Raw genomic sequence first — 26,530 nt, 5'->3', positions numbered from 1 at the left:
GAACTCTGATTGGTTCCATAACGAAGAGTGTTCGAAATCTGGATTTTTTCGTTGCAGCACAAGCTAGGTCTGGCATATATACAAGGGTACTTTCTTTCTCTCTTTCTTTCTGTCTCTCTTTAAATGCTTCTATAAATTAACATCTCTCTCTCTCTACCTACCTCCCTCTCTCTCTCCCTCTCTTTCTCTCTCCATACCTACCTACCTACCTACCTACCTACCTACCTCCTCCCCGCTCTCTCTCTGGCTCTCTCTCTCTCTCTCTCTCTCTCTCTCTCTCTCTCTCTGGCTCTCTCTCTGGCTCTCTGTCTCTGTCTCTGTCTCTGTCTCTCTCTCTCTCTCTCTGTTTCTCTGTCTCTAGTGGAGGGCCAGTGGTTGGACTGGGCTCCGTGGTCTAGGTGCAGTGTAACCTGTTCCACAGGGAGCCAGCAGAGACAGAGGAGGTGTAGTGCGTCGGTTCAAGTCTGGGCAGAGTGTAAGGGACCACACCAGGAGACCAGGGAGTGTACCAACCCATCCTGTGGTGGTAAGACAAAGATATACACACACATCTGCATTGCTTGGTGTTTGGGGTTTTAGGCTGGGTTTCTGTATAGCACTTTGTGACATCTGCTGATGTAAAAAGGGCTTTATAAATACATTTGATTGATTGACATAGAGAGCAGACAGGCATACTCACACACACACACACACACACACAACATATATATGCAGTATGTGTGTATGTGCATGTTATGTCATGATTTACATTAATCCATGTCTCCTCCTATCTCCCCCCTCCCCCCTCTGCCCTCCTCTCTTTTCAGGTGGGGGTAACTGGGGCAGCTGGAACCACTGGAGTCTGTGCAGTAAGACGTGTGACTCAGGGTGGCAGCGTCGCTTCAGGATGTGTGAGGGGACAGGGATACAGGGTTACCCCTGTGACGGCTCTGGAGAGGAGGTCCGCTCCTGCAATGACAGGAAGTGCCCCGGTCAGTGTGTGTGTCTGTGTGTTTGTGTCTGTGTGTGTGTGTCTAACTGTGTCTGTCTGTGTGTTTGTGAGTGTGTCTCTGTGTGTGTGTGTGTGTGTGCGTCTGTGTGTGTGTGCGTCTGTGTGTCTGTGTGTGTGTGATGGTATGAGGCCATGTGATCATTTGCGAAAATATGTTTGGTTTTGTTGAAATGTGTTATGGTGTATATGTGTAAATAAGTCTGTTATTGAGTGTGTATGAGTGTGTTTCTAGCTGTGTGTGTGTGTTGAGTTAGGTATTGTTGGGGTATAATTGTTTCTGTAACGATTGTGGAATGAGGGAATTGACTCTAATTGCGGTTCTTCATGTGTCAGTCAAACTGTATCACAGCGAGAGAGTAGGATGATTCCCTGTGGGGAACACAGCACTATAGAGCAGTCTATTGTCTTCTCTCCTCCTCTAATCTCTCTCTCTCTGACTCTGTCTGTCTATCCATTTTCTTGCTCCCTCCATCCCTCTCTTTCTCGCCTACACTTTTTGTCTGTCCCCTGCTCCCTCCCTCCCTCCCTCTCTTTCCTGCCTACACTTTTTGTCTGTCCCTCCCTCCCTCCCTCCCTCCCTCCCTCTCCCGCCTACACTTTTTGTCTGTCCCACTGCATTTCTGCATTTCTCTCCCATCTATCGGTCTACCTGTAGGCCTCTCCATCCCTCACTTCCTCTCTCTCTGTTGACACAAGTTTCCCTCCCTTTCCTTCCTCTCTCTCGCTCTCTCAATCTCAATATTCACCCTCCCTTAATGCCTTTCTCTCTCACTTTCTCTCCCACCTTCCTATCTCCCTCTCTCTCTCACCCCCTTTCTCTCTTACTATTCCCTCTCCCTATAATGGACAAGATGGCGCAGATAGACATGGTCACTCTGTTCATTGCTCCTAAGCAACTTTTCAGTATTTGTTGTTGATATTTCTCACACTATTAGCTCAGAATTTCCTTTGTAGTATTACATACAGGAGGCGTGCATACCATCCACCGCTTCTGAGTATTTTACTCACAAATGTTCAGTCCCTGGACAATAAAGTAGATGAGCTCAGGGCGAGGATCTCCTTCCAGAGAGACATCAGCGACTGTAATATACTCTGTTTCACGGAATCATGGCTCTCTCCAGATATACTGTCCCCGTCCATACAACCATCTGGGTTTCCATTACATCACGCAGATGGGAATAAAGAACTCTTCGGGGGGAAAAAAAGGCGGAGGTGTATGTTTCATGATTAACTACTCATGGTGTGATTGTAGTAACGTACAGGAACTCAAGTCATTTTGTTCACCTGACCTGAAATACCTCACAATCAAATGCAGACCACATTACCTCCCGAGAGAATTCTCTTCAGTCATCGTCACAGCTCTATATATTCCCCCTCAAGCCGATACCACAACGGCTCTCAAGGAAATACACTGGACTTTGTGCAAACTGGAAACCGCATATCCTCAGGCCACATTTATTGTAGCTGGGGACTTTAATAAAGCAAATCTGAGGAAAAGGCTACTGAAGTTTTATCAACACATTGCCTGTAGTACTCTCCTTTCTGGGACGGCAACAAGGCCCTTCCCAGCCTTCCTTCGGGCTAATCAGATCACGCCTCCATCCTGCTCCTTCCTTCTTATAGGCATAAACTCAAACAGGAAGTACCCGGGGTAAGGACTGTTCAATGCTGGTCTGACGAATCGGAATCCATGCTTCAAGATTGTATTGATCATGCGGACTGGGATATGTTCCGGGTTGCCTCTGAGAATATTTGTCACACCCTGGCCTTGAGAGGCCAGTTGTCTTTAGTTGGTTTGGTCAGGGCGTGAGGATCTATGTTATTATTTCTAGATGTGTATTTCTAGGTTTGGCCGGGTGTGATTCCCAATCAGAGGCAGCTGTCGCTCGTTGTCTCTGATTGGGGATCATACTTAAGTAGCCTGTTTGCCTACCTTAGCTTACATTTACATTTTAGTCATTTAGCAGACGCTCTTATCCAGAGCGACTTACAGGAGCAATTAGGGTTAAGTGCCTTGCTCAAGGGCACATTTACGTCATTTAGCAGACGCTCTTATCCAGAGCGACTTACAAATTGGTGCATTCACCCTATAGCCAGTGGGATAACCACTTTCCAATTTTTTTATTTATTTATTATTTTTTTTGGGGGGGGGGGGTAGAAGGATTACTTTATCCTATCCCAGGTATTCCTTAAAGAGGTGGGGTTTCAAATGTCTCCGGAAGGTGGTGAGTGACTCCGCTGTCCTGGCGTCGTGAGGGAGCTTGTTCCACCATTGGGGTGCCAGAGCAGCGAACAGTTTTGACTGGGCTGAGCGGGAACTATGCTTCCGCAGAGGAAGGGGAGCCAGCAGGCCAGAGGTGGATGAACGCAATGCCCTCGTTTGGGTGTAGGGACAGATCAGAGCCTGAAGGTACGGAGGTGCCGTTCCCCTCACTGCTCCATAGGCAAGCACCATGGTCTTGTAACGGATGCGAGCTTCAACTGGAAGCCAGTGGAGTGTGCGGAGGAGGGGGGTGACGTGAGAGAACTTGGGAAGGTTGAACACCAGACGGGCTGCGGCATTCTGGATGAGTTGTAGGGGTTTAATGGCACAGGCAGGGAGCCCAGCCAACAGCGAGTTGCAGTAATCCAGACGGGAGATGACAAGTGCCTGGATTAGGACCTGTGCCGCTTCCTGTGTAAGGCAGGGTCGTACTCTCCGAATGTTGTAGAGCATGAACCTGCAGGATCGGGTCACCGCCTTGATGTTAGCGGAGAACGACAGGGTGTTGTCCAGGGTCACGCCAAGGCTCTTCGCACTCTGGGAGGAGGACACAACGGAGTTGTCAACCGTGATGGCGAGATCATGGAACGGGCAGTCCTTCCCCGGGAGGAAGAGCAGCTCCGTCTTGCCAGGGTTCAGCTTGAGGTGGTGATCCGTCATCCATACTGATATGTCTGCCAGACATGCAGAGATGCGATTCGCCACCTGGTTATCAGAAGGGGGAAAGGAGAAGATTAGTTGTGTATCGTCAGCGTAGCAATGATAGGAGAGGCCATGTGAGGATATGACAGAGCCAAGTGACTTGGTGTATAGGGAGAAAAGGAGAGGGCCTAGAACTGAGCCCTGGGGGACACCAGTGGTGAGAGCACGTGGTGCGGAGACAGCTTCTCGCCACGCCACTTGGTAGGAGCGACCGGTCAGGTAGGACGCAATCCAGGAGTGAGCCGCGCCGGAGATGCCCAGCTCGGAGAGGGTGGAGAGGAGGATCTGATGGTTCACAGTATCAAAGGCAGCAGACAGGTCTAGAAGGACAAGAGCAGAGGAGAGAGAGTTAGCTTTAGCAGTGCGGAGAGCCTCCGTGACACAGAGAAGAGCAGTCTCAGTTGAATGACCAGTCCTGAAACCTGACTGGTTTGGATCAAGAAGGTCATTCTGAGAGAGATAGCAAGAGAGTTGGCTAAAGACGGCACGCTCAATAGTTTTGGAAAGAAAAGAAAGAAGGGATACTGGTCTGTAGTTGTTGACATCAGTGGGATCGAGTGTTGGTTTTTTTGAGAAGGGGTGCAACTCTCGCTCTCTTGAAGACGGAAGGGACATAGCCAGCAGTCAAGGATGAGTTGATCAGCGAGGTGAGGTAGGGGAGAAGGTCACCGGAGATGGTCTGGAGAAGAGAGGAGGGGATGGGGTCAAGCGGGCAGGTTGTTGGGCGGCCTGCAGTCACTAGTCGCAAGATTTTATCTGGAGAGAGAGGGGAGAAAGAAGTCAAAGCATAGGGTAGGGCAGTGTGAGCAGGACCAGCAGTGTCATTAGACTTAACAAACGAGGATCAGATGTCGTCAACCTTCTTTTCAGACATTAGCTGTGGGATCTTGTTCCGTGTTTAGGCTTGTATGTGTATAGCCTGAGGACTTCACGTTACATTGTTTATTGTTTTGTTTATGTTTATTGAGTTTAATAAACATGTTCGCATACCACGCTGCACCTTGTTCTGACCCGTCTCTCAACGATCGTGACAGAAGATCCCACCAAATGAGGACCAAGCAGCGTGGCCAGAAGCATACATCCTGGACATGGGAGGAGATCCTGGATGGTAAGGGATCTTGGACATGGGAGGAGATCCAGGCTGGGATGGATCGCCATCCTTGGGAACAGACAGAGGAAGCCCGGGTTAGAGAGGATCAACGGCGACATCAATGAAGTCGGCAGAAGAGGAAGCCCAAGAAGCAGCCCCAAGAAAATGTTGAGGGGGGGGGGGCTCACAGGGTGGACGACGAGGCAGCAGGAGGCCGGGAAAGGGCTGACTAGAGAGGAGGAGGACGGTATTTTAGAGGTCCTCCAAGACCTGCGGATCGAGAGAGAAGAGCCCCGACCACTGCACCCGGTGGGGTTCCAGTTGGAGTCCCTACGACCATGGGAACAGGAATGGGAACAGTTTTACACTGGGGAGTCGGAGGATGACGACGACAATGAGTTTCTGTTCCCTAACTCGTGGGGCCAGTTCCCAGCCCGGTACGCGCCGTGTCTGTTTCTCGCACCAAGTCAGTGGTGTGTGTTCCCAGTCCGGCACGGCCCGTGCCTGCTCCTCGCACCAAGCCAGTGGCGCGTGTTTCCAGTCCGGCACAGCCTGTGCCTGCTCCCTGCACCAAGCCAGTGGTGCCTGTTCCCAGTCCGGCATGGCCCGTTCCAGGACAGAAACACGCACCTAAAATGGAGTCAGCAGGTACAGTCGGTCCGTCCGGATCTTTGGAGGAACGTATCCAACAGCAGGCGAGCAGGATCCAGGCGCTCGGCAGCGCAATGGTGCACATGGTGAGTACATTGGAGCGATGGGAGAGAGGTGGCGTTTCTACACCTCCTCCAACCACACAACTCACCCGACTTCCAGCGATGGTCCCCTGCAGGGAGCTCCTAAACGTGTCGGTGCCCAGTCTGGGGCCGTCAACCAGTCCTATTACAGGGCTGGAATTTTCCTCTTTATCGGTGCCCAGGCTGGGCACAGCGTTTAGTCCTGCTCCAGAGATGGGGATGGATACGGGTCCGGAAGTTTGCTCCACTCCGGAGCCAGAGCAGTCCGCTCCACCAGTGCCCGATCCAGCTCCGGTCAGCGGCTCCATTCCGGAGTCAGAGCATTCCGCTCCACCGGGGTCCAGTCCTGCTCCAGTCAGCGTCTCCACTCCGGAGCCAGAGCAATCCACTCCACCGGTGCCTGATCCAGTTCCGGTCGGTTGATCCACTCCGGAGCCAGAGCAGTCCGCTCCACCGAGATCCAGTCCAGCTCCGGTCTGCGGATCCACTCCGGAGCCAGAGCAGTCCGCTCCACCGGTGCCCAGTCCAGCTCCGGTCAGCGGCTCCACTCCGGAGCCAGAGCAGTCCGCTCCACTGGTGTGTGTATCCAGTCCAGTACGGCCCATACCAGCTCCTCCCACCAAACCAGTGGTGCCTGTTGACCAGCCCGGTATGCCCCATACCTGCTCACCGCACCAAGCCAGTGGTGCGTGTCCCCAGTCCGGCGCGGCCCGTTCCTGCTCCTCGCACCAGCCCTGTGGTGTGTGTCCCTAGTCCGGTATGGCCCATCCCTGCTCCTCGCACCAAACCAGTGGTGCGTGTCACCAGCCCGGTACGCCCCGTACCTGCTCCCCGTACCAAGCCAGTGGTGCGTGTTCCCAGTCCAGTACGGCCCGTCCCTGCTCCTCGCACCAAACCGGTATTACGTGTCGCCAGCCCGGTATGCCCCGTACCTGCTCCCAGCACCAGGCCAGTGGTGCGTGTTCCCAGTCCGGCCCGGCCCGTTCCTGCTTCTCGCACCAGACCTGTGGTGCGGGTCTCCAGTCCGGCCCGGCCCGTTCCTGCTCCTCGCACCAGACCTGTAGTGCATGTCCCCAGTCCGGCCCGGCCCATTCCTGCTCCTCGCACCAGACCTGCAGTGCATGTCCCCAGTCCGGCCCGGCCCGTTCCACCGGCCTGTTTTGCTGCTTCAGGACCTGGAAGACTTGCTGTGATAAATGGAACCATGAATTCTGCTGTCTACCAAAAAATCCTGAAGGAGAATGTCCGGCCATCAGTTCGTGACCTCAAGCTGAAGCGAACTTGGGTTCTGCACCAGACAATGATCCAAAACACACCAGCAAGTCCACCTCTGAATGGCTGAAGAAAAACAAAATGAAGACTTTGGAGTGGCCTAGTCAAAGTCCTGACCTGAATCCTATTGAGATGCTGTGGCATGACCTTAAAAAGGCAGTTCATGCTCGAAAACCCTCCAATGTGGCAACAATTCTGCAAAGATGAGTGGGCCAAAATCCCTCCACAGCGCTGTAAAAGACTCATTGCAAGTTATCGCAAACGCTTGATTGCAGTTGTTGCTGCTAAGGGTGGCCCAACCAGTTATTAAGTTGTAGGGGGCAATCACTTTTTCACACAGGGCCAGGTCGGTTTGGATTTTGTTTTCCCTTAATACTAACAACCTTCATTTCAAAACTGCATTTTGTGTTGACTTGTGTTATCTTTGACTAATATTTAAATTTGTTTGATGATCTGAAACATGTAAGTGTGACAAACATGCAAACAAATAAGAAATCAGGAAGGGGGCAAACACTTTTTCACACCACTGTACATACATACATACATACTCGAACTCCGACATTGCTTGTCCTAATATTTCTATATTTCTTAATTCCAATCATTTACTTTTTAGATATATCTCTCCCCCTCTCTCTATCTCTCTCTCTCTCTCGCGCTCTCTCTCTCTCTCTCTCCATATCTCTCCCCCACCCTCTCTCTCTCTCTCTCTCTCTCTCTCTCTCTCTCTCTCGCTCTCTATCTATCGCTCTCGCTCTCTGTCTCTCTCTTTCTCGCTCTTCCTCTCTCTCTCCCTCTCTCTCACTCTCTCTCCATATCTCTCCCCCACCCTCTCGCTCTCTATCTATTGCTCTCTGTCTCTCTGTCTCTCTTTTTCTCTCTCTCTCTCTCTCTCTCTCTCTCTCTCTCTCTCTCTCTCCTTTCAGCTCTCAGGCAGAGGCGAATTGTTCAAAGCCCTGTTTGCTGTGATTTGTCAGTGTGTCAGTTACTGCAGCAAACAGCATAGTTTAATACGCATTTACTTTGACTGGGACTCTCTTACCCCTTGTGTGTGTGTGTGTGCGTGTGTGTTTCCTTGTGCGTGCGTGTGTGGTGCTCTGGGAGGCTATAGATTAGATGTCAGACATTGCAGCAGAGCATTCTATCAGAGCCAGTCCTTTGATGGCTCAAAGATCTGTCCAGGAGTTTGGAGGGGAACATACATTTAGATTAAAAAGAAGGCTATCTTTTTCACTTCTCCTTTGTTTTTTTTCTCCCTCTTCAATCCCTCTCTCTCTATCTTTCTCTCGCTCTCTCTCTCCCCTCTCTCCCTTTCCCTCTCTTTCTCTCGTTCTCTCTTTCTCTATTATCCACACTGAATATGTTATATCTTTCAATATTTTTCACCATTCAGGGTTATGTAGAGAGGGAGATAAAGAGATTTGAACAAAGAGAGAGATGGATAAAGATTAATGAATATACTGTATATTGTAGAGGTAATGGAAGCCATAGGGGAATAAAATGCCTGGCAAAATGGAAGCTGTTCCAGGATATCATTAAATTGCAATGTGTGTGTGAGTGTGTTTGTCCTATCTAACTCTCCCCTCTCTCTCTCTCTCTTCTGTCTCTCTGCAGCACCTCATGAGATCTGTAGAGATGAGTACCTTGTAGCCATGACCTGGAAAAGTGCCTCGGCTGGAGAAACAGTCTACAACAAGTGTCCGACTAACGCCACTGGTAAACCATGCTTCACTTATAGTATAGTACACTTACAGTGGGGAAAAAAAGTATTTAGTCAGCCACCAATTGTGCAAGTTCTCCTACTTAAAAATATTAGAGAGGCCTGTAATTTTCATCATAGGTACACGTCAACTATGACAGACAAATTGAGAATTTTTTTTACAGAAAATCACATTGTAGGATTTTTAATGAATTTATTAGCAAATTATGGTGGAAAATAAGTATTTGGTCACCTACAAACAAGCAATATTTCTGGCTCTCACAGACCTTCTTTAAGAGGCTCCTCTGTCCTCCACTCGTTACCTGTATTAATGGCACCTGTTTGAACTTGTTATCAGTATGAAAGACACCTGTCCACAACCTCAAACAGTCACACTCCAAACTCCACTATGGCCAAGACCAAAGAGCTGTCAAAGGACACCAGAAACAAAATTGTAGACCTGCACCAGGCTGGGAAGACTGCATCTGCAATAGGTAAGCAGCTTGGTTTGAAGAAATCAACTGTGGGAGCAATTATTAGGAAATGGAAGACATACAAGACCACTGAAAATCTCACTCGATCTGGGGCTCCACGCAAGATCTCACCCCGTGGGGTCAAAATGATCACAAGAACGGTGAGCAAAAATCCCAGAACCACACGGGGGGACCTAGTGAATGACTTGCAGAGAGCTGGGACCAAAGTAACAAAGCCTACCATCAGTAACACACTACGCCGCCAGGGACTCAAATCCTGCAGTGCCAGACGTGTCCCCCTGCTTAAGCCAGTACATGTCCAGGCCCGTCTGAAGTTTGCTAGAGTGCATTTGGATGATCCAGAAGAGGATTGGGAGAATGTCATATGGTCAGATGAAACCAAAATAGAACTTTTTGTTAAACTCAACTCGCCGTGTTTGGTGGACAAAGAATGCTGAGTTGCATCCAAAGAACACCATACCTACTGTGAAGCATGGGGGTGGAAACATCATGCTTTGGGGCTGTTTTTCTGCAAAGGGACCAGGACGACTGATCCGTGTAAAGGAAAGAATGAATGGGGCCATGTATCGTGAGATTTTGAGTGAAAACCTCCTTCCATCAGCAAGGGCATTGAAGATGAAACGTGGCTGGGTCTTTCAGCATGACAATGATCCCAAACACACCGCCCGGGCAACGAAGGAGTGGCTTCGTAATAAGCATTTCAAGGTCCTGGAGTGGCCTAGCCAGTCTCCAGATCTCAACCCCATAGAAAATCTTTGGAGGGAGTTGAAAGTCCGTGTTGCCCAGCGACAGCCCCAAAACATCACTGCTCTAGAGGAGATCTGCATGGAGGAATGGGCCAAAATACCAGCAACAGTGTGTGAAAACCTTGTGAAGACTTACAGAAAACGTTTGACCTGTGTCATTGCCAACAAAAGGTATATAACAAAGGATTGAGAAACTTTTGTTATTGACCAAATACTTATTTTCCACCATAATTTGCAAATAAATTCATTAAAAATCCTACAATGTGATTTTCTGGATTTTTTTCCCTCATTTTGTCTGTCATAGTTGACGTGTACCTATGATGAAAATTACAGGCCTCTCTCATCTTTTTAAGTGGGAGAACTTGCACAAATGGTGGCTGACTAAATACTTTTTTACCCCACTGTACTAAGCTATAATGTAAGTATACACTGTAGTGATTTAGTCTAACTGCCTACAGCAAGTGTCTGACTAGTACTAGTACTTATCTTTGTAAAGTTTCTTTGGCACTTGTAAGGCCTACAGAGTGCTGTACGGTTGACATAGCATAAAGTGTGTGTGAAGAATAAATCCAGGTTAATATTGTGGTAATATAGATTGATGTTCAGAAGTATATGTCATAGCAGGCAGACGCAGTCCTCAGGCACTCACTCAGTCAGACCCTACAACAACACACTGCCTAACAGATGAGGACTTTGAAGTTTGTGTCTGTGTGTGTGTTTGCGTGCATGCACACATGTGTTTGTGTGTGTTAGGAATCTATTATCCTGCATGAAATGGTTTCCACCAGAGAATGTAGTTAGTAAGGTGTACCCTGGGGGAGAATTTTCAACAGTTTCTGTGTTTCCCTCTCAATAACGCAGGTTGGCATTTATTAGGATGACTCATGTACTGGAGGCAGCTCTGCAGGGTAGTCACTAGCTGTTACAGCCACAAGGTCATAAAACCTGCCTCAATAATTGTGTACATGTATACTGTATGTGACCTAATACAGTAGTTGTCAGGTGGATGGTTGACCTCAGCTATACATGACTTACGATGTTGGAAACTGTTCATGTTCAGAAGTATATATCTTAGTCATAGCAGGTGCCTACTCCGACACAGTCCTAAGGCAGTCACTCACTCAGCCCTAATAACAACACACTGCACTGTTTAAAAAAATATATCCTGTTGATATATGATAACTTACTGGCAGCCAGGGGGACATTGTTCAGCTTAACCATATGCTTTTTCTGTGTTTCTCTCTCAATAACTGTGTACATGTATACTGTAACCTTACACAGTGGTTTTGTATTAGATCATGTCAGGTGGATGGTTGACCTCAGCTCTACATTATGGATGATTTACTATGTTGGAAAAATGACAATAGCATGTATGTAGTTATTAGATAACATAAAACCAAAGAACTATTGGTGTCAGGATTTACTTCTTCACGTTCTCGTTCACTCTCTCTCGCTCTCTCTCTCTCACTCTCTCTCTCTCTCTCTCTCTCTCTCTCTCTCTCTCTCTCTCTCTCTCTCTCTCTCACCCTCCCCCTCTCTTTCTCCCTCCTTCTCTCTCTCTAGGATCTGCTAGTCGTCGTTGTTTGCTGGACGCTAATGGAGTTGCTTACTGGGGTCCTCCGAGCTTCGCCAGATGCGTCTCGATGGAATTCAGATATTTACATTTATCTGTAAGTCCCTTTTGCACGCTCTCTCTATTCACATCTTATTTATTCAAATACAGTTTGTATTGTATAACATGCTCAATGAGCCACCTGTGCTGCAATGTTATTGTGAATGCATTTTTAGTAAGCTACTGTAAAACTTAAATTAATAGCCAGGGCGTTTATTTGCTTAAATCACTGAACACAACAGGCACTTATTAGAGACAGGCTTCTATTTGAGCCAGGTGTCTGGTGTCAGGTGCCATATTTTGCTAATTTGCATAGTTAATTGTTTAATGTCAGCATTCACTTCTAGCGTTTCATACATTTCCTAATGTGTTATCAATTACCCTGACCTACAAAGGCAAAGTGCAGTAACTACAAATTTGGTCAAAAATCTTTGATCTGTTTTAATGGCCAGGTATATTATTTGTTTAATGTGGTATTTAGTTTCTTGACACAAGACAAAGTACCAGAAATTGCTATTCTCTAAACAGAAAAATACTTTGTTGTCATATTTTGCACTTAATTGTTTTACGTAGATACTGCACTTTGCCTTTGTAGGGCAGTACACACTGTGTCCATTTTTGTTGTCTTAGTATGCCTCTTTAAAAACATATTAAACCTCTTTGACTGCATTTATGGCAGTTCTTACTTTCGCCTCTAAAGGGTGATCGGACGATTTCTAGGGGTCTCTACTCCCGAAGTCATTGATAGTTTTTGTGCTGACCAGTTAGATAGCAGGTCTCAGCTGTTAGCAGCTAATGGCTAGCAGTATCTTACTGGTCATTTACATTTACGTCATTTAGCAGACGCTCTTATCCAGAGCGACTTACAAATAGGTGCATTCACCTTATAGCCAGTGGGATAACCACTTTACAATGTGTTATTTTTTTTTGGGGGGGGTTGGAGTAAAAGGGGGGGGGGTAGAAGGATTACTTTATCCTATCCCAGGTATTCCTTAAAGAGGTGGGGTTTCAAATGTCTCCGGAAGGTGGTGAGTGACTCCGCTGTCCTGGCGTCGTGAGGGAGCTTGTTCCACCATTGGGGTGCCAGAGCAGCAAACAGTTTTGACTGGGCTGAGCGGGAACTATGCTTCCGCAGAGGTAGGGGAGCCAGCAGGCCAGAGGTGGATGAACGCAGTGCCCTCGTTTGGGTGTAGGGACTGATCAGAGCCTGAAGGTACGGAGGTGCCGTTCCCCTCACTGCTCCATAGGCAAGCACCATGGTCTTGTAACAGATGCGAGCTTCAACTGGAAGCCAGTGGAGTGTGCGGAGGAGCGGGGTGACGTGAGAGAACTTGGGAAGGTTGAACACCAGACGGGCTGCGGCATTCTGGATGAGTTGTAGGGGTTTAATGGCACAGGCAGGGAGCCCAGCCAACAGCGAGTTGCAGTAATCCAGACGGGAGATGACAAGTGCCTGGATTAGGACCTGTGCCGCTTCCTGTGTAAGGCAGGGTCGTACTCTCCGAATGTTGTAGAGCATGAACCTACAGGATCGGGTCACCGCCTTGATGTTAGCGGAGAACGACAGGGTGTTGTCCAGGGTCACGCCAAGGCTCTTGGATGAAAATGGATGACTGCCATAATTTCTTCAAATCATTAGTGAATTACTTAATGCAACAAATCAAACATTAAACCTCATAAACAATTCATGGTAATTAATGGTAACCTAATAAAGCATTTATTTAGACCCAGCGTTTGTTTGAAACATGGGTTTATTTGCTGAAATGTGTGGCGTTGCCCGGCTATTAAAAAGGACAGGCGGTTATTTGAGAATGAGTGTTTTATGGTACCTTCTGTTAAGACAGTACATAATAAAACACAGAGGATTTTCAGAAAGTTGCCGGTTCATAGCTAAGCCATTTGAAATGTACATGTACCTTATGTAGCCATTTTAGCCTGCCTTCCACTTCCTCAATATTTCCGTGGCTATTTCCAAACTATTAACAACCATCCTCTTCTAGCCCAGCCTGCAGCATGAATAAACTCAATAGCAAAACAGATCATTAATATACAATTTGTCCTCAAAGACTGACCTGGCTTAGCAATGGAATAAAATAATTATTTGTCCTTGTCCTCCCAGGACCACAATTTGCCCACCTGCGCCATCGCCAGCCTCTCGATCTCCTTACCCGGCGCTTCCTCCCATATCCAGTCTCCTTGCTCCTGGACACGCTGCTTGGTCCTTTTTTGGTGGGTTTTTCTGTCACGGCCGTCTACGGAAGGAGTGGACCAAAGCGCAGCGTTTGTAGCGAACATGACTTTATTAAAGTTAAAGTGCACGAACGAGAAAACAATAAACAATGCCGGATAGTGAAGTCCTCAGTACACAGACTGAAACATGGAACAAAAACCCACAACCCTAAGGTGAACACTGACAGTTTAAATATGGCTCCCAATCAGAGATAACGAGCCGACAGCTGACACTCGTTACCTCCGATTGGGAGTCACATGACGAGACAAGACACTACAACCAAACCCAAACACAACCAAATGAACACACCCTATACCCAACACAACCAAATGAATACACCCTGGCTCAAACTACACAGTCCCGGAGCCAGAGCGTGACAGTACCCCCTAAAGGCGCGGACTGCGACCGCGCCTCAATAAGGGCTAAACAAGGGAGGGCTGGGTGGGCATACCTCCTCGGCGGTGGTTCTGGCTCCGGCCTTGATCCCCACTTCCTCTCCAACCCCCCAAAGTACCCCTGGTCCTGTCTAGCCCCGCTGGCCGGAGCCGGACTGACGACACTTGCCCCTGGCTTGGTGCGTGGAACAGGAATGGACCGGAATGGGCTGGCGACGCGCACCACAGACTTGGTGCGGAGAGCAGGAACTAACCGGACAGGGCTGACGACGCACCCCGTAGGCTTGGTGCGTGGAGGAGGAACGGGCCTTACCAGGCTGACGACTCGCACCCCTGGCTTTGTGCGTGGAGGAGGAACGGGCCTTACCAGGCTGACTTCTCGCACCCCTGGCTTAGTGCGGGTGGCAGGAACAGGCCGGACCGGGCTGGCGACGCGCACCGTAGGTTTGGTGCGAGTGGCAGGAACAGGCCGGGTCGGGCTGGCGACGCGCACCGTAGACTTGGTGCGGGTGGCAGGAACAGGCCGGACCGGGCTGGCGACGCGCACCGTAGGTTTGGTGCGAGTGGCAGGAACAGGCCGGGTCGGGCTGGCGACGCGCACCGTAGACTTGGTGCGGGTGGCAGGAACAGGCCGGACCGGGCTGGCGACGCGCACCGTAGGTTTGGTGCGAGTGGCAGGAACAGGCCGGGTCGGGCTGGCGACGCGCACCGTAGACTTGGTGCGGGTGGCAGGAACAGGCCGGGCTGGGCTGGCGACGCACCCCGTAGGCTTTGTGCGTAGAGCAGGAACAGGCCGGGCTGGGCTGGCGACGCACCCCGTAGGTTTTGTGCGTGGAGCAGGAACAGGCCGGGCTGGGCTGGCGACGCACCCCGTAGGCTTTGTGCGTAGAGCAGGAACAGGCCGGGCTGGGCTGGCGACGCACACCGTAGGCTCTGTGCGTGGAGCAGGAACAGGCCGGGCTGGGCTGACGACGCACACCGTAGGTTCTGTGCGTGGAGCAGGAACAGGCCGGGCTGGGCTGGCGACGCACACCGTAGGCTTGATGCGAGAAGCAGGAACAGGCCGGGCTGGGCTGGCGACGTTACACCGTAGGCTTAGTACGTGGAGCAGGAACCGGCCGGGCTGGACTGGCGACGCACACCGTGGGCTTGGTGCGTGGAGTAGGAACAGGCCGGTCCGTACTGGGAACACACACCACTGGCCTTAACCGGGGATCAGGAACGGGCCGGACCGGACTGGTAACACACCTCAGTCTCTCACGCCGTGCCTCAACTACTTCCCTCCTCTACTCGCCAATGGCTCCCCGTAATCCGGTAGCCTTCTCTCCACGTCTCCCTGTGGCAGCCTCCTGCTGCCCAGCCGCCCAAGCCATGTGCCCCCAAAAAAACTTTTTGGGGTTGCCTCTCGTCCCTCCGACGATGGCCCTGCTGACGCCGTTGCTCCTCTCTCGCCAGGGCCTTGATCCTCCCCCAAGGTCCCTTGCCCCCGAGCATGTCCTCCCAGGACCACAATTTGCCCACCTGGGCCATCGCCAGCCTCTCGATCTCCTTACCCGGCGCTTCCTCCCATGTCCAGTCTCCTTGCTCCTGGACACGCTGCTTGGTCCTTTTTTGGTGGGTTTTTCTGTCACGGCCGTCTACGGAAGGAGTGGACCAAAGCGCAGCGTTTGTAGCGAACATGACTTTATTAAAGTTAAAGTGCACGAACGAGAAAACAATAAACAATGACGGATAGTGAAGTCCTCAGTACACAGACTGAAACATGGAACAAAAACCCACAACCCTAAGGTGAACACTGACAGTTTAAATATGGCTCCCAATCAGAGATAACGAGCCGACAGCTGACACTCGTTACCTCCGATTGGGAGTCACATGACGAGACAAGACACTACAACCAAACCCAAACACAACCAAATGAACACACCCTATACCCAACACAACCAAATGAATACACCCTGGCTCAAACTACACAGTCCCGGAGCCAGAGCGTGACAGTCCTCCCACATCCTACTTGTTTACGCAACAATAGACGTGGGATTGTATTCATAAAGTTTATTAAGAATATGAGTGCTGATAGGATCAATTTTGGCGTTTAAATAATAATGAATACGATTACATGAACAGGTGGGACCTGATCCTAGATCAGCACTCCTACTCGGAGATGGTTTATAAATACTGGCCCTGATTAACTTTCTATGAAAATTAATGGCATTGTCACCACTCTCTTTCTCTAATGAGTTTTTCCATTTATCCATTGATTAATGAATGCGTTGGTTAATCATTGGCTGACTTCCTGCTGCGTGACCTCTGACTTCCTGTCTCCGTGGCGATAATTGAAGCCAGCGGGGGTTGGGGGGGTCCATTAGATGTGCTGTGATTGGTTGATTGCACTGTTAGCCTAGGCCTGCGCTAACTGCTAACCTTTCATTAGCATGGGGATGTGGTTCATTAGGTTTGATTGCTGTTGTGACTGAGGATTACCGTTGTCTCTCTCTGTGTGTGCGTGTGTGTGCGTATGTTTATGTGTGTGCGGATTTCAGTGCCATGCAGCATTGTGAAATACAAATAGTAACCGATATCTATCCAGTGCATTTATGTCTGCAAAAGTCCTTAATGAAGAGTAAAGGCTGAGGGATAGGTACTTGACCAAGGTTCTGGTCATTCATGTAATTCACTATCTACATACCTACCTACAAGATCTGCTGACCACAAGCAACAATAGAGGAGCAAGATTAACTATTGTATGGCTCAGAGGTCTCAGATCTCTCTTTCTCTACCTCACCTCCATCTCTCTTTCTCTACTCTCTACCTCACCTCCATCTCTCTTTCTCTACTCTCTACCTCACCTCCATCTCTCTCTCTCTCTCTCTATATATATTGTGATGTCACGAGAGGCTGTGTCCTGGAGGGACGTTACATCCCCCTGAGGTGGCTGCAAACCCAGACAGCTATGGCTCCATCTGCTGGTATGGTCGGGAACTCCACCCCTCTATGGCCAATCTTCCCACGCAGCTGAAACAAATGAGGAGCTGATGAGCTGAAGGTTTGGGAAGGGGAAGAGACACGGTCTCCAACCTGGGCTCTCTGGAGGACAAGAGTGCTGCACGTCCACTTCCATGAGGAATATAAGGATTTGGAGATACTTACCTTTGGGAAATACTCACCTTTGGATATATGCACCTGTGGAAATACGTGTGGGACATTTGGAAGGACGTTTTGCTGGGTTGGCCACTAGCTGCAACGTGGAATACAGTAAGACTGGGGAAAAGTTATTTGAGCGAGGGAGAGTTATGATTTTGGATGTGGAAGAGACATCCCTGAACTGTTAACCCGTAAAGAGCCACCAGAGAACAGAATGGTGTTATACTTTCGTTAGTTTCCCAAGACCTTTAATAAAATCCTTGTTTTGGTTGAACCTGGTCTCCTTGCACTACTTGAGCAATCCCGCTGAAAGCTGTGTAGCCTCTCGTGACATCACAGATGGTGGAGAATACGGGCACGCTCAAGCGTTAATAGTGCATGTCAGAGGAGGATACCGAAGGTTTGATCACCCAGTTTTCCAAGTTGGCCGTAGGCTCCCCGCCGACTGAAATGGAGGACATATTGAAAGCCCTTGTTGCTGGCCAGCACGCCCAGATGCAAGCAAACGTGGCTCTCTTGGAGGAGCAAAAGAAAGCCAACCTTCTGAAGGCAGAGGAATTGCAGTTGCAGAGACAGAGGGTGGTCCAAAATACCCGCCCAATAAAGGCAAGTGACTTTATATCTAAGATGGGAGCTACCGATGACATTGAGGCATACCTGCATGCATTTGAGGCCACGGCCACTAGGGGAAGCCTGGCCCAAGCAACAGTGGGTTGGTCTGTTAGCCCCCTTTCTAACCGGGAAGCGCTGAATGCTGTCCGGGACCTGGGCCCGGACCAGGTTACTGACTATGATGCCCTGAAGTCTGAGATCCTCAGCAGATATGGACTCACAAAGTTTGGTATGGCCCAGCGCTTTCACAGCTGGACCTTCCAACCAGACCAACCTCCTCGGGCGCAGATGCATGAACTTGTCCGAATCGCAAGGAAATGGCTGGATCCGCAGAGGAATACAGCAGCGGCGGTGGTGGAGGCCGTTGTGGTGGATCGTTACCTACGCGCCCCTGCCTTATGAGGCAAAACGGTTCATCAGTCAACAGGCCTTGACCACGGCTGATCTGACCGTGGAAGCTGTGGAAAAGTACCAGGCCGCAGCGGAGATGCTGAATGCTTCCCGAAAAGACCCCAGGAGGGCGGCCCCACCACAAATGGGAAGAACCCGTCCAAAGGACCCCAAGGTCTCGAACCCAGCCACGTCAGGACTTATCCCGGCTCCAGGGGGAGCCAGAAACCAGGCTGGTCCAAGAAGAGTACACCAGGAGGGGGGAAACTCGACAGTGTTACCGGTGTGGGGAGATGGGACATATCTCCTGGCAGTGTGGGAAACCAGCCGAGGAACCTATGCCCACTGCGGAGTCCTCCAGCTCAGCACCCACACACCGTTTTGCCTCGCTCTTGGGAGTCGTAGATGGCGGCCCAGATCGACCCCCCACCTGCCCGGTAACTGTGAATCACCATGATGTGGAGGCCTTACTGGATTCTGGTAGCCGGGCCACCCTGGTGCGTAAGGGATTTGGTGGGCCCAACGTGTCTGACCCCGGGGAAAGTCCTCCCAGTTTCCTGTGTCCATGGGGACACCAGAGAATACCCCATTACTGAACTTACAATGACCAGCACACGGGGAGCCATACACACGACGGCGGGGGTGGTTGATTCCCTCCCCGTCCCTGTCCTAATTGGACGAGACTGCCCAGCCTTTTACCCACTCTGGAGAGAGTCTCAGGAGAGGATAACCCGAGTACCTCGGAAACGGAGAGGCAAGACTCATCCTGGGAAGGCTCCGGTGCAATCCTCCGAGTTACTCACTCCCGCCCGGGCTCTGATAGGGATGGCAGGTGCCCAGACCGACACAGAGACGGAGCTACAGAATCTGGACAAAGAACTGTCTGGTCTGAAGGGGACCGCTGAGAGGTATCGTTTGTTAAAGCAACAGTTAGACATGAAGACAGAAGAGTTAGATATCCTCCAGGCTAAACTCCAACAGAGCTCCTTCCATAAGCAACAGGAGGAGCTGGAGAGGCTGCGCAGGACCATCGAGGAGTGTGAGGAGACCCTGCGCAGTAGTAAGGAGGTCCAGAAGAAGGCAGAGGAGAAGTACAAGGTGTTGGAGAACAAGATGAAGAATGCGGAGGCAGAGAGAGAGAAGGAACTGAAAGCTGCTCAACAGAAGCTAAACTCTGCTAAAACCAAGGCTGATGCGTTCAGTAAGAAACTCAAGGAGAGACAACAGGAGGCTGAGTCCCTGGTCCTAGAGTTGGAGGACTTGAAGAGAGAGCAGTCTGGCAAGCACCACGGCAATGCGGACGCCCTCTCCCGGCGTGATGCCTTCTTCGCTGCCTTTACCCCGACGAGGACGTCGGTCCCGAGGGAGGGGATGTGTGATGTCACGAGAGGCTGTGTCCTGGAGGGACGTTACATCCCCCTGAGGTGGCTGCAAACCCAGACAGCTATGGCTCCATCTGCTGGTATGGTCGGGAACTCCACCCCTCTATGGCCAATCTTCCCACGCAGCTGAAACAAATGAGGAGCTGATGAGCTGAAGGTTTGGGAAGGGAAGAGACACGGTCTCCAACCTGGGCTCTCTGGAGGACAAGAGTGCTGCACGTCCACTTCCATGAGGAATATAAGGATTTGGAGATACTTACCTTTGGGAAATACTCACCTTTGGATATATGCACCTGTGGAAATACGTGTGGGACATTTGGAAGGACGTTTTGCTGGGTTGGCCACTAGCTGCAACGTGGAATACAGTAAGACTGGGGAAAAGTTATTTGAGCGAGGGAGAGTTATGATTTTGGATGTGGAAGAGACATCCCTGAACTGTTAACCCGTAAAGAGCCACCAGAGAACAGAATGGTGTTATACTTTCGTTAGTTTCCCAAGACCTTTAATAAAATCCTTGTTTTGGTTGAACCTGGTCTCCTTGCACTACTTGAGCAATCCCGCTGAAAGCTGTGTAGCCTCTCGTGACATCACAATATATATATATATATATATATATATATATATATATATATATATATATATATATATATATATATATATATTTCTATCTCTCTCTCACTCTACCCCACCTCTCTCTATCTTTCTGCCCTCTCTTTCTGCCCATACCTCCCTCCCCTATCACTCTCTAACCTGTGTTTCTCTCCCCACTCTCCTCCTCCCCTGCTGTCTCCAGTTGCGAGAGCATCTTGCGAAGGGTCAGAGGACCCTGGCTGGAGAGGGCATGTCTCAGGTCGTGAGGAATCTCCTGGAGCTCTTACAGAGGAGGAGCTATTACAGCGGTGACCTCCTGTTCTCCACGGAGATTCTCCGAAATGTGACGGACACCTTCAAGAGAGCAACCTACATCCCAGTACCCGACGACGCGCAGGTGGGTGGGGAGGGTGTACACACACAAACGTGTGCGCACACACACACACACACACACACACACACACACACACACACACACACATATATAAACACAAACATTCAAGAGAGCAACCGACATCCGAGCTCCCGACGACATGCGTGTGTGTTGGGAGGGCACACACACACACAGACACACACACACCCGGCGACGTGCTGGTGGGTGAAGTGGGCTATACACACACTTACAGGAAGTAACAGACATAAACAAAACAAACACCTACATCCCTACATGTTGCATGCACACTCACATACCTCAGCACTAAGTCAACCCTCCCCCTCTTCTCTCTCCTCAGAAATTCTTCCAGGTAGTCAGCTATATGTTGGACATGGAAAACCTAGAGAAATGGGAAGACGCTCACCGGGTAGGCTTTTAAACTGTTATTTTAGTGTGTGTGTGTGTGCATGTGCGTCAGAGTGTCTGGCTCTGTCACGGTTGGATGAATTTGATTGCAGTGTTTCTGTCATTGTGAGAAGAGTCGTAAAAACACACCTGTTCACCATTCAGGACGGATCATACACCATACTGTGTGCAATAATGACATTGTGTGTGTGTGTTTGTGTGTGTTCATATTTTGTTGTTAATAAACAATGCATATGACCCCCTCCTCCATGCCCTTGAGTCAGGCTGGGTTTATTTGCCATCTGCAGCCAGTAAACAATAACATGTAGACACAGGACATAATGACCCAAACATACTCTGAGTGTACAAAACAATAGGAACACCTTCCTAAAATTGAGTTGCACCCCCATTTGCCCTCAGAACAGCCTCAATTCGTCAGGGCATGGACTCTACATGGTGGGATGCTGGCCCATGTTGACTCCAATGCTTCCCATAGTTGTGTCAAGTTGGCTGGATGTCCTTTGGGTGGTGGACTATTGTTGATACACACCGCAAACTATTGAGCGTGAAAAACCCAGCAGCGTGGCAGTTCTTGGCACACTCAAATCGGTGCCCCAGGCACCTACTACCATACCCCGTTCAAAGGCACTTCAATCCTTTGTCTTCCCCATTCACCCTCTGAATGGCACACATACACAATCCATGTCTCAATTGTCTCAAGGCTTACACATCCTTCTTTAACCTGTCTCCTCCCCTTCATCTACGCTGATTGAAGTGAATTTAACAGGTGACATCAATAAGGGATCATAGCTTTCACCTGGATTCACCTGGTCAGTCTATGTCATGGAAAGAGCAGGTGTTCATAATGTTTTGTACACTCAGTGTATATTATTATAACACATATCCATTATCATAACATAAACACACAACATCAGCACACATATATGCACACACACACACAGACGGAGATAGCTGCTTTTTTTAGGAAGGTTTTACCTACCTTAGTTCAATGCACTGACTAAGATGCTCTGGATAAGAGTGTCTACTAAATTACCAAAATGTAAATGTGGAAAGAATGAGAGCACAGCATTGAAATATGAATGCAATAATTAGGTTATGGTGTTTTGACAATCAAATGAGATGATGTGCTCTAAGCAAGCCACTGCAGACAATCAAATGAGATGATGTGCTCTAAGCAAGCCACTGCAGACAATCAAGTCATAAACGTACTATACCATCTGTTACCACTAACATAGGCTTTGTCTCAAATGGCACCCTACTCCTAATGTAGTGCACTATTTTTCACCAGGGCCTATAGAGCTCTGGTCAAAAGTAGTGCACTATATAGGGAATACGGAGCCATTTGAGATGCATCCTCAGTAGATGTACATTAAAAGGCATTATGTCCCACATCTGCTAATTAACTGGCTAACCAGTACGAGCAAGCCAATGACTGTTGTAATGGGTTGGTTGGATAGAGGACCAAGCCAATGACTGTTGTAATGGGTTGGTTGGATAGAGGGCCAAGCCAATGACTGTTGTAATGGGTTGGTTGGATAGAGGACCAAGCCAATGACTGTTGTAATGGGTTGGTTGGATAGAGGGCCAAGCCAATGACTGTTGTAATGGGTTGGTTGGATAGAGGGCCAAGCCAATGACTGTTGTAATGGGTTGGTTGGATAGAGGACCAAGCCAATGACTGTTGTAATGGGTTGGTTGGATAGAGGACCAAGCCAATGACTGTTGTAATTGGTTGGTTGGATAGAGGACCAAGCCAATGACTGTTGAAATGGGTTGGTTGGATAGAGGACCAAGCCAATGACTGTTGTAATTGGTTGGTTGGATAGAGGACCAAGCCAATGACTGTTGTAATTGGTTGGTTGGATAGAGGACCAAGCCAATGACTGTTGTAATGGGTTGGTTGGATAGAGGACCAAGCCAATGACTGTTGTAATGGGTTGGTTGGATAGAGGGCCAAGCCATTGACTGTTGAAATGGGTTGGTTGGATAGAGGGCCAAGCCAATGACTGTTGTAATTGGTTGGTTGGATAGAGGACCAAGCCAATGACTGTTGTAATGGGTTGGTTGGATAGAGGACCAAGCCAATGACTGTTGTAATTGGTTGGTTGGATAGAGGACCAAGCCAATGACTGTTGTAATTGGTTGGTTGGAAAGAGGACCAAGCCAATGACTATTTAATGGATTGCTTGGATAGAGGACCAAGCCAATGACTGTTGTAATGGGTTGGTTGGATAGAGGGCCAAGCAAATGACTATTTAATGGGTTGGTTGGATAGATGACCAAGCAAATGACTGTTGTAATGGTTTGGGAGGATGGAGGCTCTGGGTGGTAATGGCTGTGGGGTTGTTGGTGATTCTTTCTTCTTGTGACACTTCCTTGAGGCAACATGAACTTAACAGGAACAGAAGAGACACTTAGCTTGGTGCATGAAATGAGAGAGAGAGAGCGAAATAGATAAATGAGAGTACATTGTTCAATATTTGTGTATGGAAGAAAGTTGTTTTCATGATATTTCTCTCTCTCTGTCACTCTCACACTCTTCCTTCACTTACCCTCCTCCCCCCTTCTCTCTCTCTCTCCCTCCCTCCCCCTTCTTTCTCTTTCTCTCTTGCTCCCTCCCCCTTCTCTCTCTCTCTCTCTCTCTCTCTCTCTCTCTCTCCCTCCCCATTTCTCTCTCTCTCCCTCCCACCATCTTTCTCTCTCTCCCTCCCTTCTTCTCTCCCCCTTCCCAGGTTTCTCCTGGTGCAGCCCATCTCATGCGTATCTTGGAGGACTTCATCCATCTGATAGGAGATGATCAGAAACCCTTCCAGAGTTTCCTGGTGGTCACCAACAACCTCAGTGAGTAGTCAGTTTAACACTCACAGGTAGTGTTGCAAAATTCCCCTAACTTTCCATAATTGTTCAACCCTATCCTCAACGCTCCCAATTGTCACTAATCATACGTTAATAACTAAATTCTTAATTATTTTGTCACATCATTTGCCTTTCCTTTAGTCAGCACCTCTCTACCTATTATGGTTGTACGTCAACTCATGTTTTGTATTTGTATCCATGGTGGTAATGATATGTTTTGTCTCCATAGTGATAACGATTTGTTTTGTCTCCATAGTGATAACGTTTTGCTTTGTCTCCATAGTGATTACAATATGTTTTGTCTCCATAGTGATAACGATACAGCGAGAGCCTGTGACAGCGGTGTCCAGTGACATCAACTTCCCCATGAAGGGTAGGAGAGGCATGAAGGACTGGGCTCGATCCGCTGAAGACAAACTCTACATCCCCAAAGAGGTCTTCACCCTCACCTCCGATGGTGAGAGATCATCATCGTCGTCCTCATCAGGATTATTGCCATCATCAACATCGCCATCATCAGCAGCATCATTGGTGTCGTCTACATCATCATCATAATCACACTCCTCATAATAAAAGATGTCTTTAAACATCCTCTAAAGACTCTCCCTGACCTCACCACACTTATGTCAAGATGTCCTCACAAGATGTGTGAAGAGTAATACAGGTGGTCCTAAACCCTGTTCGGACAGGATTTAGGTCAGGTCATTCGTAATATTAATCCCATCCGAATCTGCCATGTCAATATTTATTCTTGGCGGGAAGGATATTATCCCAGCCCTAAAAACATTCTGTTTTTCAGGAAACTCCCAGGTCCTCTGATAATACTTATCTTGTGCAAATTGACATCCCTGTGTTTTGAGAGGTATTACAGAGTTTAACAGGTACTGCACCCAGTTTGAGTAAGAAAATGGGAACAAGTTCATGATTAAAACAAAGTGCTATGCATGTAAACTTCAGATGAATAAAAATAAAAATACAGGGGGCAGTTTGGTATAACTTATCCTGTCCGAATCTTTCTCTGGAAAAACAGACATGCTGGGGTAATAATTAGGTAACTGACGATCAGTAGTAATTCTAGTCCCGTGCAAATAGGGCTTTAGAGTATGTTATGTCAGAAGTCCTCAAAACACACACTTTCTTATATAATCTCTAAACAGCAAGAGAAAGTAACAAGCCTGATCATCTGTACAAAGTTCTAGGTCATGACCATGTCAGAGATAAGATTATCAGTCATAAGGGGGTTTCAAGGCTAGAATCCTTCAAGCTTTTAACCCAAATCAATCATTATACTACCATAACAGGGAACAATTGTCTCCCGTCCTACTTTGAACCCCTTTTGAAATGGATCTACACTGCTCACAATCAATCTGTATTCCCTTGCACAGTGGTAGACACAGGGGGAAAGCAGAGATTTTGGGGAGGAATTGAGTTAGAAATGGATAGAAAAAGATATATAGAGACAGATAGAGAGACAGACATAGAGAAAGAGATGAGTATATCTCTGTTTCTGATCCTGTCCTCTGCCCCCTCAGAATAACACATGCCCCACAGGAAATTACAAACACACACACCAAACACACACACATATGCACACACTGACTTCCTGTGTGCCCCCTGCCATCCCCATGAAAGGTTACAATGGTGTCAGCAGTGTCTGGGGTCTCTGTCTGGCTCTGAGGACACAGCTCCTCTCTCTCTCCCTCTCTCTCTATTTATCTTCCCCTCTCACCATCTATATCCCTCTCTCCCTCCCTTTCTCTCTCTATCACTTTCTCTATCTCTCGATCTGCCTCACCCTCTCTGACAGGGCCTTTCTCTCCCTCTGTCTCTTCTTCTATAGTCAGAGTGATAGCAAGAGAATGACGCTGGTGGTAAGAGGTCAGAGTGGCTCCATTCATTGGCGGTGCAGAGAGCTCATTGTGACCAGTGGTCTGATGTTTATCAAAATGTTTGGTTCATTACACCTGTTATCAAAGCCATTCTCCCACAGACAGTCCCACTGATGGGCTCAATAGGATCAAGACTTGCTGTAGCACAGACAGAGTGCAAGTGCGCACACACACACACACACACAGACACATGCACACACACATACAAACATACACACACACACACACTCACATTCAACCTCGTAAAATAGAATGATCCAATGACAGAAGTTCAGGGTGTAATAAATAAATAAATACATTACATGGTTTATTAATTTATACGTAGCACTATAACACAGATATGACAGATAGGAGTTGCTATAGAGTCAGCTACCATCCTCAGTAGTTATCCAATCTAAGTTGTCAATGCCAGGAGGTTTGTCATTATTGATTGATAGCAATAATTTTTCCACCTCTCCCACACTAACTTTACAAAATTCTAACTTACAATGCTTTTCTTTCATGATTAGTTTTTTTTCTTCTCATGAATACAATGGCTCGCTGTTCGTTGTTGGCATTTCCTGCCAAACTTTGCCCACTTTGCCAATGAAGTAATCATTAAAATAATTGGCATCATCAAATGGTTTTGTGATGAATAAGACATCT

General features: G+C 48.5%; 1 protein-coding gene across 1 annotated transcript in view; it reads left to right on the top strand.

The window, feature by feature from the left end:
• The window catches only part of LOC121586675 (adhesion G protein-coupled receptor B2-like), a gene marked incomplete at its 3' end in the record, with an annotated part of 426,163 nt that overhangs the window by 304,761 nt on the left and 94,872 nt on the right, over positions 1 to 26,530 (top strand). The window contains 8 exon segments of the mRNA XM_041903589.2: positions 362 to 526; positions 807 to 971; positions 8,664 to 8,765; positions 11,552 to 11,658; positions 20,544 to 20,738; positions 21,073 to 21,141; positions 23,873 to 23,981; positions 24,307 to 24,453. Of these exon segments, the coding sequence (XP_041759523.2) occupies positions 362 to 526; positions 807 to 971; positions 8,664 to 8,765; positions 11,552 to 11,658; positions 20,544 to 20,738; positions 21,073 to 21,141; positions 23,873 to 23,981; positions 24,307 to 24,453 (1,059 nt within the window).

Source organism: Coregonus clupeaformis, chromosome 17, assembly GCF_020615455.1.
Source record: "Coregonus clupeaformis isolate EN_2021a chromosome 17, ASM2061545v1, whole genome shotgun sequence".
Classification (NCBI taxonomy): Eukaryota; Metazoa; Chordata; class Actinopteri; order Salmoniformes; family Salmonidae; genus Coregonus; species Coregonus clupeaformis.
This window is presented reverse-complemented; position numbering and strand designations above follow the sequence as displayed.